Source organism: Taeniopygia guttata, chromosome 5 (assembly GCF_048771995.1).
Source record: "Taeniopygia guttata chromosome 5, bTaeGut7.mat, whole genome shotgun sequence".
Taxonomy (NCBI): Eukaryota; Metazoa; Chordata; class Aves; order Passeriformes; family Estrildidae; genus Taeniopygia; species Taeniopygia guttata.
Genome location: NC_133030.1, coordinates 16,833,951 through 16,851,210, shown reverse-complemented (window position 1 = coordinate 16,851,210; position 17,260 = coordinate 16,833,951). Strand labels below are relative to the sequence as shown.

Genomic DNA, 17,260 nt, shown 5'->3' with positions numbered 1-17,260 from the left:
AGGAAAATAAGAATGGTATTTTAATTGGAAATACACAAATGAGCAGGGAAAACTTGGAATGAACCAGAGGAAATGCTGTGAAAGCAAATTCACCTCCTTTGCTGGTTGTTGCTTGATATCTAGAGACTGTTCCAGTTATTTGAAAGGGCTCAGCTCCCAGTGGGACTCTGAAGTGAACAGGCCGTTTTTTTAAGGCCATCTGCTGAGCTTCTGGGTGCTGCTCATTTCTGGAGACCTCTGTAAAAATCTTGTTTGTCTACTTGTTTTATCAATGAGAATGCCATGCGCATGCCAGATTGACCCAATTTTTTCTCTTGGTTTCCCTTTAATTTGTTATATTAAATTGAATCTGTCTCCATTTTCTGAATTATCTCTGATCCCCTGCGGTGTGAAGGAAGGCTGCTCATCTCCTGCTGCTGCTCTGAGCTGATATTACATTGTTAAACTGCTTCTTGCTCACAGTCAGTCCCTGTGTGTCTCTCCAGCCTGGGAGGTCTGAGCGTGTTGCTGCTCTGCCCCTAATCCTGCAGTGTCCATGGCTGTCTGCCTACCCTTGGGTGGCCCCATCTCCTTTGGGTCTGGCAGTCTCTGATGGTGTTTCTTTGTGCAGCCAGAAAGCAGTTCCAAAAACAAGGCTGGATTTGCCTTAGGAGAACGCAGCCATGTGTGGAGGGCGGGCCAGTGCTCGAGGCAGTGACAGATCTTGTGTCTTGTGGCTGCCCTCTGGAGAAACATGACACAATTCCTCAGGTGGCCTCCACCTGGCCTGAGCCCCTTGGCAACCCAGCCCTTGTGTCAGTGTGAAGTGCAGTGACTTTCTTGCTGTATTAACAAGGAAGTGGATTCCCAATCACTAATTATCAGCCATCATTATTCAATTGTATGTTATACAATAGGGCAATAGGGTGTTGAGAACATAGGGGAAGGCAGTGCCTGGTATTCCCATCAGGGCCCCTTTTGGTACTACTAAAAGAGAAATACTATTTCAGTATTAGTTAGTATTTCAGTACTGTTAGTACTGTTCTGATGTGACCTTTAGGTCACAATAGGTGGGGACTGCTTGAAGTGTTTGCTGTCATGGTCATCTTGAGGGCTCAGTGATCAAAGTGTGTAACTTGGCAGAACAATCTCAGAGGCTTTTCCAGGATTCTCTGCTTGTGTCTCCATGCCGACACTTCTGTTGCTGGGCTAATTTTTTTGGGAAACAAGCTTCTTGTTACTGAAACAATTATAGTCAGTAATACGTCCATGAGCAAAGTGCTCTACCACGCTCCCTTTATGAGGCTAGAAAGGGAGAAGTGAAGAAGGGGGCTTCACAATTCAGCTTTCACATAGTAGTTGCTAGGAAAGGAACTGTGTGCCTAGAAAAATTTTCATTCCATGTTTATGAGCAGATTTAAGTGTTTAAGAACCAGCCTTAGTAAAAAAAGTATATATATATGTAGCATAAAGATAATTGGTTTATTTCTGTAAAAACAGAAATTACTTATCTGCTGAGGGGAATTACAGAATGCAAATGCTACATCATCATCATCTCTGCTGGCAAGATCAACCCAAGCATGAAGCTGGAAGTTGTCAGGATCTCTTGTTCCTGGGAAACAAATTGGCAGAATAAGACTAAGCCTAAAATTGCACAAATAACACAAATGTGAAGAATTTCTGGTTTCTTTTAAGACAGATATGATATACCAAGGAGTAATGGTTTGCTATGTCCATATTTTGATTTAAATCTATACTGACATGTTTTGTATATGTGTGTATATATGCAAGAGTGAACAGGTTTTCTTTTGAGCTTGTTTCTTTTCCTGTTTGAGATGTCAGAAATTTTTCTGACTGTGTTTTGCAGGTCACAGTCTCGAGTCCTTCACTGGGACTACATGTTATGGTCATGTAGTGATATGTTGGACATGAAGTTTTTATTTCCTCTCAGTATCAGAGCTTAAGCAATACAGTCACAAAAGGCTCAGTGTGTTGTTTAAGACCTTGGAAATGGATGAGATACCAAGGGCAGAGCTTCCCCACTCACATGTGCTTAGGCCAGTTAAGCTGTGGAAAACAAACTGCATCCTACCACATGGCAAAGTTTTGTATCATTCCTCTGTAGGAGCCCAGGAGACAATCCTTTCAGCCTTTCAAAATGCTTCCCTGGTCCTGTTTAACTCACCTAACCATTAGGCACTTCACTGAATGAAGGACAAATGGCTTATTTTGACAAGGACTGTAACCTTTGTTTCGGTGAGTTTTTTTCATCCTCTCAACGTATCTTGCAAACACATGCAATAAGAGACATTTGCAGACTTGCAATTTCATAAAATTGCAATTATTTAGGAAACTTATACAATGTGAGCTGCAACAGTTTCATCATCAGTGCGAAGCCTGTAGCTGGGAGAAGGAAGAGGAGGAAAAGACCTTGAAGGACTATCATTTAGAGGTTCTGTGCTGGTACATTTTGAGGCCATAACCTGATGGCTCAGCAGCCAGCAAGGCTCAGTCCCTCTCTCTGTGGTCTCTGTGTCAGCAGGGTGTTTAATGTGACAGTGCTTTTTGTGATACGAGCTGCTGACTTTTGGGACTACCAAACAGATGGTGACTACGTGAGAACACATGTAAGTGGCTGACACTGTAGATCTTGTTTTCCCCAGTTGTTCTGCTGCTCAGGATGCAGTGTCTAAGGCTGGAATCAGCATAAAGGGTCCTATCATCAAGAAAAAAAGGAAAAATAAGTACCCCCAAACCAGTCCAAACCCAAACACATTGAGGCCTCATGGTTTTGATGCTCTGAGCTATAGGGAGCTTGTGAAATCTCTTAGTTTGACAGGTCTGCCAAATTTTGGAGAAGGCAAAAATAACACTGCAGAGTAAATTTCCTGTGTGGAGTCAAGTAGTCCAGTACTATGGCAAAATTCAAGCAGTAAATATATGTGGATCTGTGTAAAAAGATGACTTTGGGAACAAAAGGACCAAGGGCTCAATATATATAAATAAAGCAATTTGCTATTTCTTACCTCTCCCAGTAAGGACAAAGGAAATGACAGTATAGTGTCTCCTCATGAGTGTTGAAAGCTGCAGTGTAGTGCTGGATTCCTCTTTGGCAATCTTTTCTTGCCCGAGTGACTGAAATTCCAATGGACAGAAAAAGAACCTGATTTCAGAGTGTGTTGTCGACCTTTTTCTGTGATGGATCTCGGAAACGTCAGCTTTCTGACGTTCGTTCTTATATCAGCATATCTGCAACTTGTGGAAGTTTAAATATTAAACCATAATGTCTGAATCATAGCAACCCTTCAGTGTCCAATGAGAAAGCCAATCTATCATAGTCACATGGTACGTTTTACTCCATCTGCAGAAAGCAGCTTTATGTGTGCTTTTTAAAGTAAAGGAAAAAAAGAGCTGAAAATCCAACTCTTTCTGAAAATTACACTATTTTGGAGCTGAGTAGTGCATAGGATTTTTTGCAGAGTGACATTGAGTTTCTCACCAAAGAATGAGGTTTTTGTCTGGAAAGAAGTGCGAGTGCAGGAAAAGCAAGATCCCACAAGTTTGGAAAAATGGAAATTTGGTTGACATGTGCAAACCTTAAGCTGCCTCAGAGTACCCAGTTGCATCCAGCAGTCTCTCTGGGTATTGTGCTTGGTGCAAAGTGTAAGATAGCAATGCAGAAATTTTGAGGCATGGGAGTACTTGTAGTAGTAAGCACTCAAGCAGAGAAGTAAAGCAGATGATCTCCAGAGGTCCAGACTAAATTATTCCATGTCCTGAAGCTGTTCTTGCCTGGGATCCATGAAAGTTCTGAACAAAAACCTGGGTTTGAAATACAGACATGGAAAACAGGAGAGTGGTGAGGCCACTCTGGCTTTTAGACCATAAAAGTGATATAAATTAGCTAAAGTGTCACAACTAAAAGGAATCTTCATGAGGAAGGGAGGCTGGGGGCACTGTGCTCCAAATATCACTATGTCATTCTCACTTTCCTGTAAGCTGTTTGTCTCCAAAATTTTGGAGAGGCAGATGCCTGGGTAGAAGGACATTTGGAAATAGTTTGGTAGCCAGTGGAGATGCCCAGGCAGCAGATAAACCCTTAAAAAGTAACAGGAATGAAGCACTGTCATATTGATCTTCTGAGCCAAGGGGAGCTGCTGTACTGCTGAGATCCTGGTTTTTATTGCTGAAGGGGTAAATGAACGTACTTATTTAGCAGAATACTCAGAAATTTGGTTGTATATTACACTGCTGATGAAACTGGATAATGATTTTGTTCAGGTTATTTTTGCATAGCTGGAGAAGGGACAATGTGTGTGTACTTTGTGCGAGCCTTTCCAGACAGTGTGTGACTGTCCTGACCTGCTGTCCTTGGTTGTCTCCTCAGAGAAGGTGGTTAAATAATGCTGGAGTTGTATGACAGGAGTTTTGTAATGTGAGTAAATATCATCTGTTTAGCTGTAAGCAAATAAATCTTTTAAAATATCACAGTGGATACCTTAGGGGAAGAAAAAATATAGCTACTGTGTAATGCTTACACAGTGGGATCCTGGTTTGGGGGAGGGCTGTGCCTGCAGTCATTATGTCTTCATGTTAATTACAAAGCCAGGAAAAGGAAATAGGAGTGTTGTTGGAGGAAATAGGTGTATTTCAAGTTTAGTTTAAAAATAACCAACACCTTAAAAATCTTGTACAGTTGATCAGGAGATTAGAGTCAGGGTTTTTTTAGAACACTTGAATCTTGAATATAACAGTGGATAGAGACAGCCATATTCTTGACAGTGCTGGTGTGTTCTGGGAGCAGAGTGTGGAAAATCACCCCTACTTGATATCTCTGAAGCTGAAACCAGATAAGTCTGGCCTCTTTAAAGGACATATTGTTCCTGCTGTCACTCATATCTCTTCTGACATTGGTTCTTCTAATATTCTGATTCAAGATCTCAGTGCAGTCAAGATTTACGGTTGGTAGGTCTGAGAGTTGGTTTTCTTCCTGAATGACTTGTCTGAATGAACCACTGGAGTCCTTCTACCAGGCATACTGAAACAGAAGAATACTGTATACATGAATGGAAATTAATTAAAATTTTAAGATAATAATTTATAATGTATGACTCTTCTTGTGGTTTCAGCTGGGATAGTGAATTTTCCTCTAGTAGCTGGTAAAGTGCTTTGTTTTGGATTTCAGATGAAAAAAATGTTGATAACACACTGATGATGTAGTTGTTTTGAATAGGCTGGGAAGGGACATGGCCAGGACAGCCAGCCCAAACTGGTCACAAGGATATTTCATACCATATGGCATCATTCTGAGCAAAAATTTGGGAGGGGAGCTGCTGCTGCTTGGGGGACTGGCTGGGCATCAACAGGGGGTGGTGAGCACTTGTATTGTGCATCACTTGTTTTTGTGTATTCTTCTATTATTATTATTATTATTATTATTATTATTATTATTATTATTATTATTATTGTTATTATTTCCTCCTTTTTTGTCCTATCAAGCTGTCTTTATCTCATCCCACAAGTTTTACCTTTTTTCAGTGCTCTTTCCCAATCCCACTGGGGGGCAGTGAGGGAATGGCTGTGTGGTGTTTCACTGCCTGCGGAGTTAAACCAGAACTACATTAAAAAAACAAACAAAAAACTGCACCTGTTTGTTCACAGTATGGATTTCTTGTCTTTTCAGCTTTGCTTTGCTGTTTTGTGATCTAGAATACAGAGCTTGTTAACTGTTTATTACCATGCTGGTAGTCTTAACATTGTACTCAGTTATTTATAAAGATATATAAAGCTATATAGATTGGTAGTAGCACTAACCAAGTCTTCCTTATTGATTTCCCAGTATAATAACAAATAAGTGTACTGACATAGTTAACTGTACAGATAATTAGTGGCTGCATGTTTGGAGCCAGATGCTCTGCTATGATAATAGTGAAATAAGTGGAGTTTTGCCAGCAAATAACTTGGCCTGTTTTCTGTTTGGCTGTCTGGAAATGCATTTTTACTTCGTAAAGCCCCAGTGTTTTGAAAGATCTGTCTGCAGGTATGTCATGGTTAGATGGAAGCTACAATTTCTAGGAAATAGCAGATGTTTAGGGTGTCTGGGGAGTGACAACACTGGCACTGGGCTGATTGTCACATTCTTAATGGGCATATCCCTGGTCAATGGTCTTAAGCCAGTAATAATCAAAGGCCTGATTTATTGAGTTGATATAGTTGGTTTTTTTGAAGGTGGGGGGGGGGAGGAGGAGGAATGGAATATTGACTAATAAATTTAAAAGCACCTTCCTACATGCACAAGATTTTCGTTTGGGAAGCTGGTATCTGTTGCTGTGTGGAATAATAATTTTAAGTAGCTGAACTAGAAAAGTGCATGTTAACATTGTGTTTGTGCATAAATTCATTCTTAGTGTTGTAGGGCATAGTTGGTTGCAGGGAACATTTAAAGAGCTTGACAGTATGTAAACCAAGATTCTGGTGTTCAACAGGAGGTTTCTGGTGTCCAACAGGAAGTGAAATTCACTTTATTCTAATAATGATTAAAATTTTATTAGCAGACTTAAAAGATATTGGTGGGGCAGCTCTTCAGGGATGAGCAACCTAAACATGTGCCTTCCTGTTTCCATAGCAACACATCATTTTCATCCTTTCCAGGCTGCCTGGATTGTATTGTGTACTGCAAGACTATTAGATTCAGTGGAGCTATAGTATTTTCCCTAAACCTTGCTATTAAATATTTTTCTTTTGGATATGATTAAAATAAAAAAAATAGTTGTGATTATTGTTGTGCTTTTTTTTTTTTTATGAGAACTGGCAGCTGGGGTAAATAAAGTGTACCATGCAAATCCACTTTTTTGATAAGGTCAAGGTTTTTGCAGGTCTAGCTCTCAGTCTGGTGGTAATTGTTAAAATCTTTGGAAGTGTTTTTGATTCATATTTTGTAAGCTGTTGGAGAGAACTGAAGCAATGTAGTAAAGGTTAAGGCTATAAATGGTGGCCATTAGCAAGGATCAATTTTCCAGCACGGTGGATCATGGCCTTGGATGAACATTTAGAGGTGGCATTTTCAAGCTCGGTGTAAGCGATTTGGTAACTTTCCAGGATATCTGAGGCAATTTCTGACTGCAGCATATTCATATTTTGCTGTGAGCTTGAAACTGTTCTGTTGGATTTGGAATGTCAAACTTGTCTATCAAGTCACAGAACTCTTAAGACTGGGACAAAGGATCTCAGTATCATTTTCACACAGTTCTCAGCTGCTATGAGCACAGGAAAATCCTTTAAAATGCATATCCTTTGGATAGAGAAATACCTTTTAGAAAGATGTGTCTTTTGTCTTGTCTGTCAGAGATGAATAATTCAGTATATCCATATGCAAATGTTTGTTACTCTGTGAAAAAATGTGTGCACCTTATTCTCCTCTCCATTTATGTAGTGTCAGTTTCCCAGTGATGAATCTCTATCAAATACAGCAATGTGCTACAGTGTTTTCTGAGCTGATTGCAAGTGTATCTTCTGTTTTGGCATTGTGGAGGCTTAAATCACTGTTGAAACTGTGAATTTTAAAATGCAATTTTAATGTTACCGCTATATAGTAAAAGAAGCAAATTACCACGAGGAAGTATTTAAGCAATGCATGGAGATGCAGATCACCACAATATTTTCCTTTGGCCTTTAGGATGTTTAATTTTCTGTTTCTCTAATTGTATAAATTTTTCCATGGGGTGTTGCAAGGCGTGTCAATAAAAATTGAGAGCTTTCACGGTAGTTGTCGCTATAGTTACACAGTGCAGCTCTTACTCCTGCACAGAGAGTAAACCTCCTGCAATCTCCTCAAATCCTTTATTGGCAGAGAAAGATTGAAAGAGACACTGCTGGTGGGAAGGTACCAAGCAGAGTCTCTGTTCACTGGTACATTTGCAGCTAATGCTGTCTTCTGCAGAAATGTTGGATGGATGAGGACAGAAGAGAGAGGGGACAAAAGACATCTTTTTAGGGGGAAAGAGGTGCTGGACACAGAAAGTGGAAGGTAAGAAATAAGTGCCAAAATGAATTAAAAATAATCTCAGTTCATAGATGATATTTGCTCCATAAAAAAAAAGGAATAAGATGCCTTTTACAGCCCTGTGAGCTGTAGCCCACCACAGAGGCAGAAGTGTCACGCTCACAGGATGCTGCTGTTCTCCTAACTCCGGAATTCCGTGCTTCACTTAATCCTCAGGGTCTGTGCAGCACAAATGTGGAAATCACTGCTGACTCCTAGCAATAGTTTTTTGTCTCAACAGTTCCCATATGCATTTAGAAGCCCTCAAATGGCTTTTAGCATGGCTTCTCTGTACTTAACTGAGTTCTGCTTTCACTCTGTATTATTTTCTTTCCTCTGTCCTGAATGGCCATTAATTGAAGGATGTTGTAGGAATTACTCCTGTAAATTGTGAACTTTTAAAATGTTCCCTGGGATAGTCAAATACCCATGGACTATAGATGGGGAAAAAAAAAAAAAGCACTGAGGATCATTTTCCCCAGAAATCACTCTTTAAAAGCAGGCCTATATAAGTCACCTTTGCCTTAATGATGTCATCCTTAAGTTCTTTTCATAACTGAATAAAGTAATGTGTGTTTATTTCATATAAGTTACCATGTGAGAAGGGATAATTAAGTGCATGATGTCTCATGTTAAATTTAACTGTTCATTTATTCAAGTGTATTCTAAATACACAGGTGAACCAAATAAAACCTTCACTTCAGGGTTTTTATTCACTTCTTTTCTCAAGTTCCAGATTTACAGAGCACCGTGAACCCAAACCTGTGGATGATTAAATATAGTAGAGATTTTTAGAGCTTTTTCATTATTTATTTTCATTACACAGCATCCATGGGCTCAAGGTGAGGTCAGACCATGCAGTAGACCCTTGGCCTAAAGAGATAACAACCTAAAGTAGTTAAAATGAGGGTGGAAAAATGTAGAAAGAGCACAGTCAGTGAGTAACCCTTAGCCAGTAATGCTGCACTCAGAGTGTTAGTCCCCTGCTGTCTGCTGCTTTTTGTGATGGTTTCTGCCATTTGTCAGAGGCAAAGTCTGGCCAGAGCCCTTCAGAGCTCAGGAAGGAGGACTGTAGTTCTGCTTTGTGCAGGGTAATTCTCCCTCTATAAAGAGAAAGTTTGGAGTCACATGGCTAAAAGTAACAGTAACAGAAACAGATAGCTGGAAATGAAGGAATTAGTCATGACTCGGGGTTTTGCTTTCAGTTGCACTCAAACTTTTTTCCTCATGGCTTCTTTTTCCATTTCAAGGATAAGCAATTGGTCACTTTGCCTTTCCCATCAAGGATTGCCTTTGCTTCTTAAATCCTGTTAAGACCTTTGCTGATTGCCAGTTGGAGAAGCAGCTTTGAATCCATCCATGTAGTCAGCCTGAAGGAGAACTGGTTACCTAATCACATTGCCAGCTAAGTAGTTTTTGCACCTCCTGGGGCTTGGGTCGAGCCAGTGCACACTGACATGAGGCTGAACTTGAATTACATTGCCTTGCAGAAGGAAAGTTGTGGTCAGTATCATGTTAGACAAATGAAACCTTCAAAAATAGGATTATGCTTTGGGCTGAATACAATGTTGTCATTGTTTAATTGTCCCCTGGAGAGCCAAAAAAATTTCTCAGTAGCAAAAACATCCAAAAAGCATCTCTTGCAGAGAGAGCAAGAAATATTTCTGCCTGAGAGAGCTTTGGGAGCTTTTTAAAACAAATAAAACCCCAACCAAGCCAAAAAACCCACAACAACTAATTAAAAAAAAAATTCAATAAGGTGCTGTGGGAACTGAAGACTAATTAATTAGGAAGATTTACTAAGAAATTTCTGAAAAAGATGACCTTTCCTGCTGGAAAGTAAACAGTTCTATGAGCAACCTTTCAGCAAGACACGCTGGCTAGGAGAGAAGGTGTTGAAAATCAGAGCAACCAAGAGTATTCAAACCATATTTCAACACAGTGATTTAAAGTGTTCAAAGCAACAGCTACTGGCTAAACATAAGAATAATTCCCATTTCTTAAGAAGTTACTACGATGTAATGTGTTTCCTCTGTAATAATAGGCATTCTCATGCAGAAATTGGTAACAATCCATCAGGTAGCTGAAAAAGCTTGGGAAGTCTCTTTGGTGTATATTTGAATGAAGTAGTTATCAAAGAGGCAGTAAAACTAAGAAGACACAGCTCAGTGCTTGATGAAGGGGCTCCTAATGCAGAGCTCACCATCTTGCTATAGAAGGTTTTGTTAGGTGCACAGCATTCAGTTTTCTGTGCATAGATGGCATTTTGGACGATCAGGTTACATAAGTATGTTCAAAATTGTTTAAGTATTTAGGGGACAGTTGAAATCTCAGTGGGTTTCTGATTTTGCCTGGGAAGCATCTTGTTTTTCAGAAAGCAGAAAGTTTGTAAAGCAGGTTGGGCTGGGCATCTGGGTAATGTATGTCTGCTTTAACTTTAAACTCTGCCTGAGCTAGTCACAGATCTGTAGGCAGTGGAGAAGAAGAGATGGGTAGAAGAGTGGCGGTAGAAGGATTCTTTTGGCTTCAGATATTTGCTTTGGGTGAGATGAACCCTAAAACTCTAAAACAGCCTATTTGTCACTATGTGATGATTTAGATTCCTCTGTGAAGGATGGCTGTGTGCATGCACAGGTACAATACACCATGGATGTTATGGACTTAGGCAAGTTGAATCCCACTTATAGAAACTCAGGTACTCCAAAACACTGGTGAACTTCTGCAGAGGGAAATGTGCTGAGACAGAAATCATGTTGTGCTACAAATCATGTTGTCACTATCAATGCAAGGTCTGAAAGCATGAAATCTGTTAAGCAAACATCCCTAGTTATATGTGGAATACATGTCTGTATGTATACATAGAAATATTTTGTAAACACAAATATTAAGTGCAGTATTGCCACTCGTGTTGTAAACATTTTTAATATCTGGTTTTTTAAACAAAAAAGAAAAGACACATGGATAGCTGTGGTCATCTTGAAATACTTTGACCTGGATGGTTCTTGTATCCTTTGTAGTATTTTAAAGGAAAGATTATGTTATTTATTTTTAACCTTTCTGTATCAGTAGTTATTACAGAGAGTTTTAAAATGCTGATAGTGCCTTCTCCCTCTCCCCCCAAGAAAAAAAAATATTGAAAGAAATGAAAAGGCTCTGATTTAGGGAATCCAAGCATTTTAAAATCTTTAGATTAATTTGGAATATGAATCACTTCTACTAGGTTGATTGGATGCTTAGAATTCTTATTCTTGCTTCATCTATTCCTGAATAGATTTAAAAAGCCTCCATATATTGGGTCTCACTGAGATGGAGTTAATTTTCCAGAATCATGAGAATTGCATTTTGGTTCACCCATGAACAGAACTACAGTTCTTTTAGTAAGTGAGCCTGAAAAGTAAGGATCTCTTAGCTGTACTGCATGAGGATTATTTTCATGATTGGTGTTCAGCAGGCCATAAGTTATTGCAAAACCAGAGAAAAAAACATTTCAAAGCGATTTAAGAAAACATCTCAACATTGTCTGGTTTTGTCATCTTCATATTTGGTTGTTCTGTTTTCCAGCAGTCTAAAGAATAAATTCAGCTTCTCTCACATTCCTGCTGCAAGTTAGTGAGAACTACTTTGTAAAGTGTTCATTTGTTTGGATGCTATATACACAGTTCTGTGGACACACAAGCCTGTCATCAGTTGCTTTTCTTGCTGCATATTGAAGCTTTCTGTTTTACCAGAAGTTTTGGCTTGATTGGATTTGGTCCTTTACACTATTTTTTCAGTATTATTATTATCTATCACTTTAAAGGTTTTCACAGTACTTCTTTTTCTCTGTGAGTAATGATAAATATTTGTTATAGAGCCAAATGTGGCTTTAAAATCTACCTAATTCTTTTCTGTCTCACTTTCTTTCTCGGCTGCCTTCTATATCTGCTCCTGCTGTGTAATTAGTCTAGTGCCAAATATAAAATGGAATAAACTGGCTTTCAGCATGCACACAGGAAAGAGCAGTTAGGCCAATGTATGGAGACCTCACATTTCCAGTGTTTGTTTCCTCCAAAGTGAGGAGAACCTCCTGAATTCTTAATTTGGTCAAATATTATTTCAGAGATAGAAGTATTTGGTTTTTTTATCTTTTTTATTCTGAAGAATACTTTGTTATTCCAGATCTCTGGCAGATACAGTCCTTCCAAAATAGTGTCAGATATTCCTGTCTTCAGTCCAGCTAGTTTCTTCTTCTCCCTGAGGTTATGCAGAGGATCAGATGGGAAAGTGCTGAACAGTATCTCAGGGACGCAGCTTGCATTGTCCATTCTGGTTTCCAACCTTCTGGAGCTGGCATAGTGCCTCTGAATCCCTCTGCCCATCAGCTGTTCTCCCCCTTGTTGTGCCAAAGACAGATTTTACTTTCCAGCCTTGGATCCCTGCACCTGATGCGTGAATGCTGTTTTCAGTATGGTTAATTTGCCAGCACCCAGAAAATGTAGCAGAGCAGAAACTTTCAGAAGTTACAATCTTACAGCATTGATTGCAGGGATTTTTAATCTCGGGAGACTGTTTTGTGCTTGCCTTTCTTCCAAGGATTGACTTGATATATTCCTTCTGCTTAAGGAGCTACTCCCAATTCAGAATTTAGGTGCATCTTCTACTGATGGAGGCACAGTGGTGAGGTGTCCCCAAAATGTACCTTGAACGTTATGTGTAAGGAATGTTGTTTGCCTTTCCTAATCAGAAAGACACAGTGGTGTCACTTGGCACCCAGTGGCATCCCAAATTCTGCCAGTGTTTGTATCCTTGCCTTGTCCACTTCTAGGAAAGATTAGGTAAGAAGGATGTGAAGGGTGAATGTTTGGGTATCTGACCCACAGAGGAGAGTGAAGGTAGAAATGTGAAGAAGCTGGGCTACAGCAAGGTTATTTTCTGACTGCCTGGCCTGAATATGTAAAAGGTGTGTTTGCACACCCATAATCTGCTCTGTGCCACTCAGGGGTGGGGTCTGTTTAGCCGTGTGTGTTACTTGAAGTGCTTGTATTTTGCCAGCTTGGTATTGAAATTTAACAGCATTGTTTTTTCCAACAAGAATTAGGGGTTTGTAATTGAATAGTTCAGTGAATAAAAGTAATGGAGAATAGAGTAAAATTTGTCCATACAGATAATAAAAGGTAAATGTTTGCAAACTAAACTTGCCCAGAACCTCTGTTCTGCATCAGAAGTAATGTCAAAACCTGTTTCTATCTAAGCAAACTCGCCTTTGGTTTTAACACATATTGATGGTAGAACTCTTCCTTTGCTTAATATCAGCAAGCAAATCTCCCAGACCTGACTCAACAGTCATGTATGATTTTGAAATGATGATTGGAGAAGCAGATCCAATCCTGTCTTATAGGCACTTTCCTTTTGAGCCTGTCTGCTTTGACTATTTTCCTGACCATTTTAAATTCTTAATGGTAATACTTGTTTTTAATTATAGCTGGCAAAGGCTTTTCTTCCACTCTTTCTTTCATAGCTAGTATTGACCATTTGCTTACTTTTTCCAGAGCTCTTAGTGAAATATGACCCTTGTGAACTCTTGCTTTAAAAGTACAGTTAAAAGGATAGAGTTGTTATTCCTATAGTCCTGGTCTCCCTAGCTATTGCTTACCTGTGGAGAAAATTCGTGTATCCCATCTGGTACACATTATTTGGCTCATTACTTTGCATAAGTTTCTTGACAGGGTGATATGATTGAAATTCCTGATCTTTTCCTAGCCCTTAAGAAACAGGAAGAGCTGGACCACTTGGTCCTGCTTGGCAGAAGTCAGACTAATGGCTTAGCTGGGTGGATGGGACTAAGGGTGCAGTTTGGGGTGATAATACTTTTCAGTTTGTGGTGTTAATACTTTTCAGTTTGTTTGCGGTTTTGTTGTGGTGTTTTTTTCAGTATTCAACAGTTTCACTTGCCACTGGAAGTTAACACCAGGTCAGGAATGCACAGCCAACCTTTGGTAAGTGCATTGTACTTCGTCAGCCCTTCTGAGAAAACGTGACTTGCCTTTGGTGCGCACACTTGATGTAAACCTCTCTATGGTTTGTGTTTGAATTGTGGGAATTTTTTTTCTGTTTTTTTTATGGTTTGGTTTAATCTTCTGTCATAGCTCTGTTTCTTTCTTTGAAAGGAGTCCTGTTATTTCACAGAACTATGTTCTATGAGACAGAGGGCAATGGTGGCTGCAAATGGCATTAATGTGAATGTGAGGCCGTTACCACTTTTTAATCTTCTTCTAGATGCTCAAATGACCCAACCCTTGTTGTATCTGAGTAGGTCTAGAGTTACCCCGTTCAGACCCCCACACAGTGACGAGTTCCTGTACCAACAGGCACAGACTGAGGCAGACAGACAAGACAAGGCACGTGACCCACAGGAGTTTTATTAGATGTGCACTTGCACTGCAGTACAGTGCAAGTAGGCACAGTTGAACCAGATACAACTGGGTTAACTCAAGTACAACAGTTGCAGCACAGAGGAAACTTGTAATCCACAAATCCTGCCCAAAAAGGAGGGTTAGTCCACCCTGAACTCTCTCTGACTACAGCTATGCTATAGCTTTTATTGAGCTACGTATTTTAAAGCTCTCACAGCACACAGTACTACAGTGCTGTCGTTGTTGCAACAGCACCGTGACACTTGTAGAGGTGGCGCCATCTGAGCCATTGTGATACACCAAGATCACAACTTGAAAATTTGCAAAATAAGGCATCCTACTATCATCACTGCTGAACTGCAGCTACTTTTGTTCTGTGGCGATGTTTGCGTAGCAGTGAGAAAGTCTACCATTCAATCAGTAAGATGGAAACTTAGCAACTCAGTCACCACTTGTTTCCTTGATTTTTCTCTTTGCACTTCTAGCACTTTAGCTTATGACTGCTGGAATTGATCTCAGATTGCTTGCTAAGCATGGCGGGGGGGGGGGGGGCAAAAAAAAGCCCTCACTTGTTTAATATCAACAAGCAGTTTTTTTAGACTTCACTCAACAGTAATGCACATTCATATCGTGTGTCTTGAAAATTGACCAAAATGCAACCTTGCAAATTGCTAAGGGAAAATGAAAGGGGAGAAGTTCAAACTAAAGCCCATTTAAACACAAAGCTATTTTACATAAGATATCCATGTGGAAGGTTTACACATTTCAGTTCTTGGTTCTGAGTTGGAGAATTGTGTTCTGTAGAAAAGGACACCTTCAGAGAGAAATCCCAGAACACTTGCTTTTGTTCAGTGCAAACAGCCCTTCAGAGGAAGAGAATTGCAGTCAGAAGAGAAGAAATTGTAGGTAAATGTAACCATATGGACTATCTCTTCAGCTTTTGTTATATCTTAAGTATTTTTTATAAGGTGCCAGGGACTGACAGTCATCTGTAGCCTGGTCTATGGGGTTCTCTTAAAGCTCATGCTTGTAAATAGACCAGTGTTCTACAAAGGGTTGCTGTATGAAGTATATTAAGCACCAAAGCACTTCCAAAATATCCTTTTCCAACCTAGCTGTTCTTCCTTGATGAGAGAATTCCTGAGAGCCCAGTGGGGTCTCTGGTTTTTGACTTCAGCCAGCAAAGTAGGAAGAAGCACCATTTCACCTGCATACACCTGCTCATCCTGCTGGCTGTCATTTCTCCTGCTCTTTGATTTGCTTAGTGCTGTGAAAGCTACATGTAGGACTGGAATGCAGTTTGAGGGGGTTCTCAGATTCTTGCTTCTGTGTTCATCTGTGACTTTTCCTAGGCCTGTGCTGAAGATGCCCTTCAGTTTTAGGTCTTGGAGGTAATGTAGGTCAGATGAGTAACAACTGTCCCCTCCTTTTCTTTGTGTCATCACTTATGTCAGTTTGAAGTGTGTGCAAATTTGAAGTGGTAATGCTTTACTACCCAGAATTCACAGGCACAAATGGCCATGGCACCACGTGGTCCCATGGGACACTTGGATGACTCGCACTCTTCTAGATGAGCTCTGACATTCTGCCTTGTGTGGATGACCTCTTACTAAGCACTAGGTATAAGGTATTTTCTGCATGTTCTGTCTCACATAGTACCGAGGGTCATGAGACTTCAGTCTCTGGCTCTGTGGTGAGACTGTGATTGTCTAATTCTGGTCATACAAAGTTTAAGCACTGTGACACATTGAATGCCTGTCACTGTGAGAGGCAGGGATGTAAGTTCTGAATGAATGTCACTTTCTGCCATGTCTGATATCCTGGTGGAGCAGACATTAGTGCCACGGTCAGAGCTTCAGCACAAATATCTCCATTAATTAATTTCTGTCAGGTGTTTCTGTCCTGTACTTAAGTGACCAAAATTCAAAGATTTTCTTGTCTTCTACAGGTGTAGAAAAAAGCATCTTTAATGCTTAATCCTCTCTGCACTGCAGCTGCTTCGTGTATGATATAATCCTCATGTATTGTCAGTGGACCAGTTACGTTCAGTCTTGCACAAAGTCGTGAGCCCAGGTTTTGTTCTGTGTTGAGCTGGAGATGCTTTCCTGTTGGGAAGGAATTGACAAGTTTGAGTAAAACCAAAACAAAAACCTCGTGCAGCACCTGTGAGCTTTAGATATAGTTAATACCATTCATGTTTTTAATACCATTCATGTTTCCCCATGGAAACAGAACTGTGAACAGATAATCCTTGCAGTAGACTTCTGTCCTTGCTACCTACACAGAGCAAAGCAGCCATCTCCATCCAACAGGGCTTCAGTTCCACCACAAAAAATACATGGGTGCAGCAGCCCAAGAAATCTGTAGTTGCAAGTCTGTTGTTTTTAAATCCTAGGATATAGTTTTGTGAATTTCTTCCTCCTTTTGTTTTTTTTTTTTGTTCAAAATGAGTATGCGTTACTAAGAAGGAAAAAATAAATTCTATCATAAACTAGACTGAGTGGTAACCTAAACTGTTTATTTGATGTAATGTGGAGTGATTCTTTCAAATAGATACATAATAATTTGTGCAGTGAGCCATTCAGCTCCTGCTTTGAAGTGCCTTGTGAGAACAGAACGAAATTTCTATTGTCATTGTAATTTGGCAAGATAGTACTTCCTCTAGGGGTGGGCTCAGTTATTTGCATGATGCTAAAAACAGTGCACAGGAAAATGCACAGCATGCTTGCATGGATCTGCTACGGCTTTTTTTGCTAAGTGGCATCTTACTGTGTTTTTCCCCACTTCGCAGCACTGCTGGATGTGGGACTCCTTCTCCACAGACTGTTTTCAGGCTGTGGCAGATGTG

At 40.0% G+C, this 17,260-nt stretch overlaps 2 protein-coding genes and 1 long non-coding RNA gene across 18 annotated transcripts in view; 1 reads left to right on the top strand and 2 right to left on the bottom strand.

Moving 5' to 3' along the window:
• The window catches only part of SERGEF (secretion regulating guanine nucleotide exchange factor), a 142,520-nt gene that overhangs the window by 117,390 nt on the left and 7,870 nt on the right, over positions 1–17,260 (top strand). The window lies entirely within an intron of this gene.
• Positions 359–7,610, bottom strand: LOC140684262 (uncharacterized). The gene is made up of 2 exons (XR_012056256.1): positions 3,006–7,610; positions 359–2,695 (listed from the first exon to the last, which is right to left on the bottom strand). It is a non-coding gene; the product is annotated as an uncharacterized lncRNA (long non-coding RNA).
• KCNC1 (potassium voltage-gated channel subfamily C member 1) overlaps positions 14,398–17,260 on the bottom strand; it is a 123,097-nt gene continuing 120,234 nt past the window's right edge. For both annotated transcript variants that reach the window (XM_012574107.5, XM_030273854.4), the window contains one exon: positions 14,398–16,517. In XM_012574107.5, the coding sequence (XP_012429561.1) occupies positions 16,336–16,517 (182 nt within the window). In that variant the 3' untranslated portion in view covers positions 14,398–16,335. The remainder of the gene's footprint in view (positions 16,518–17,260) is intronic.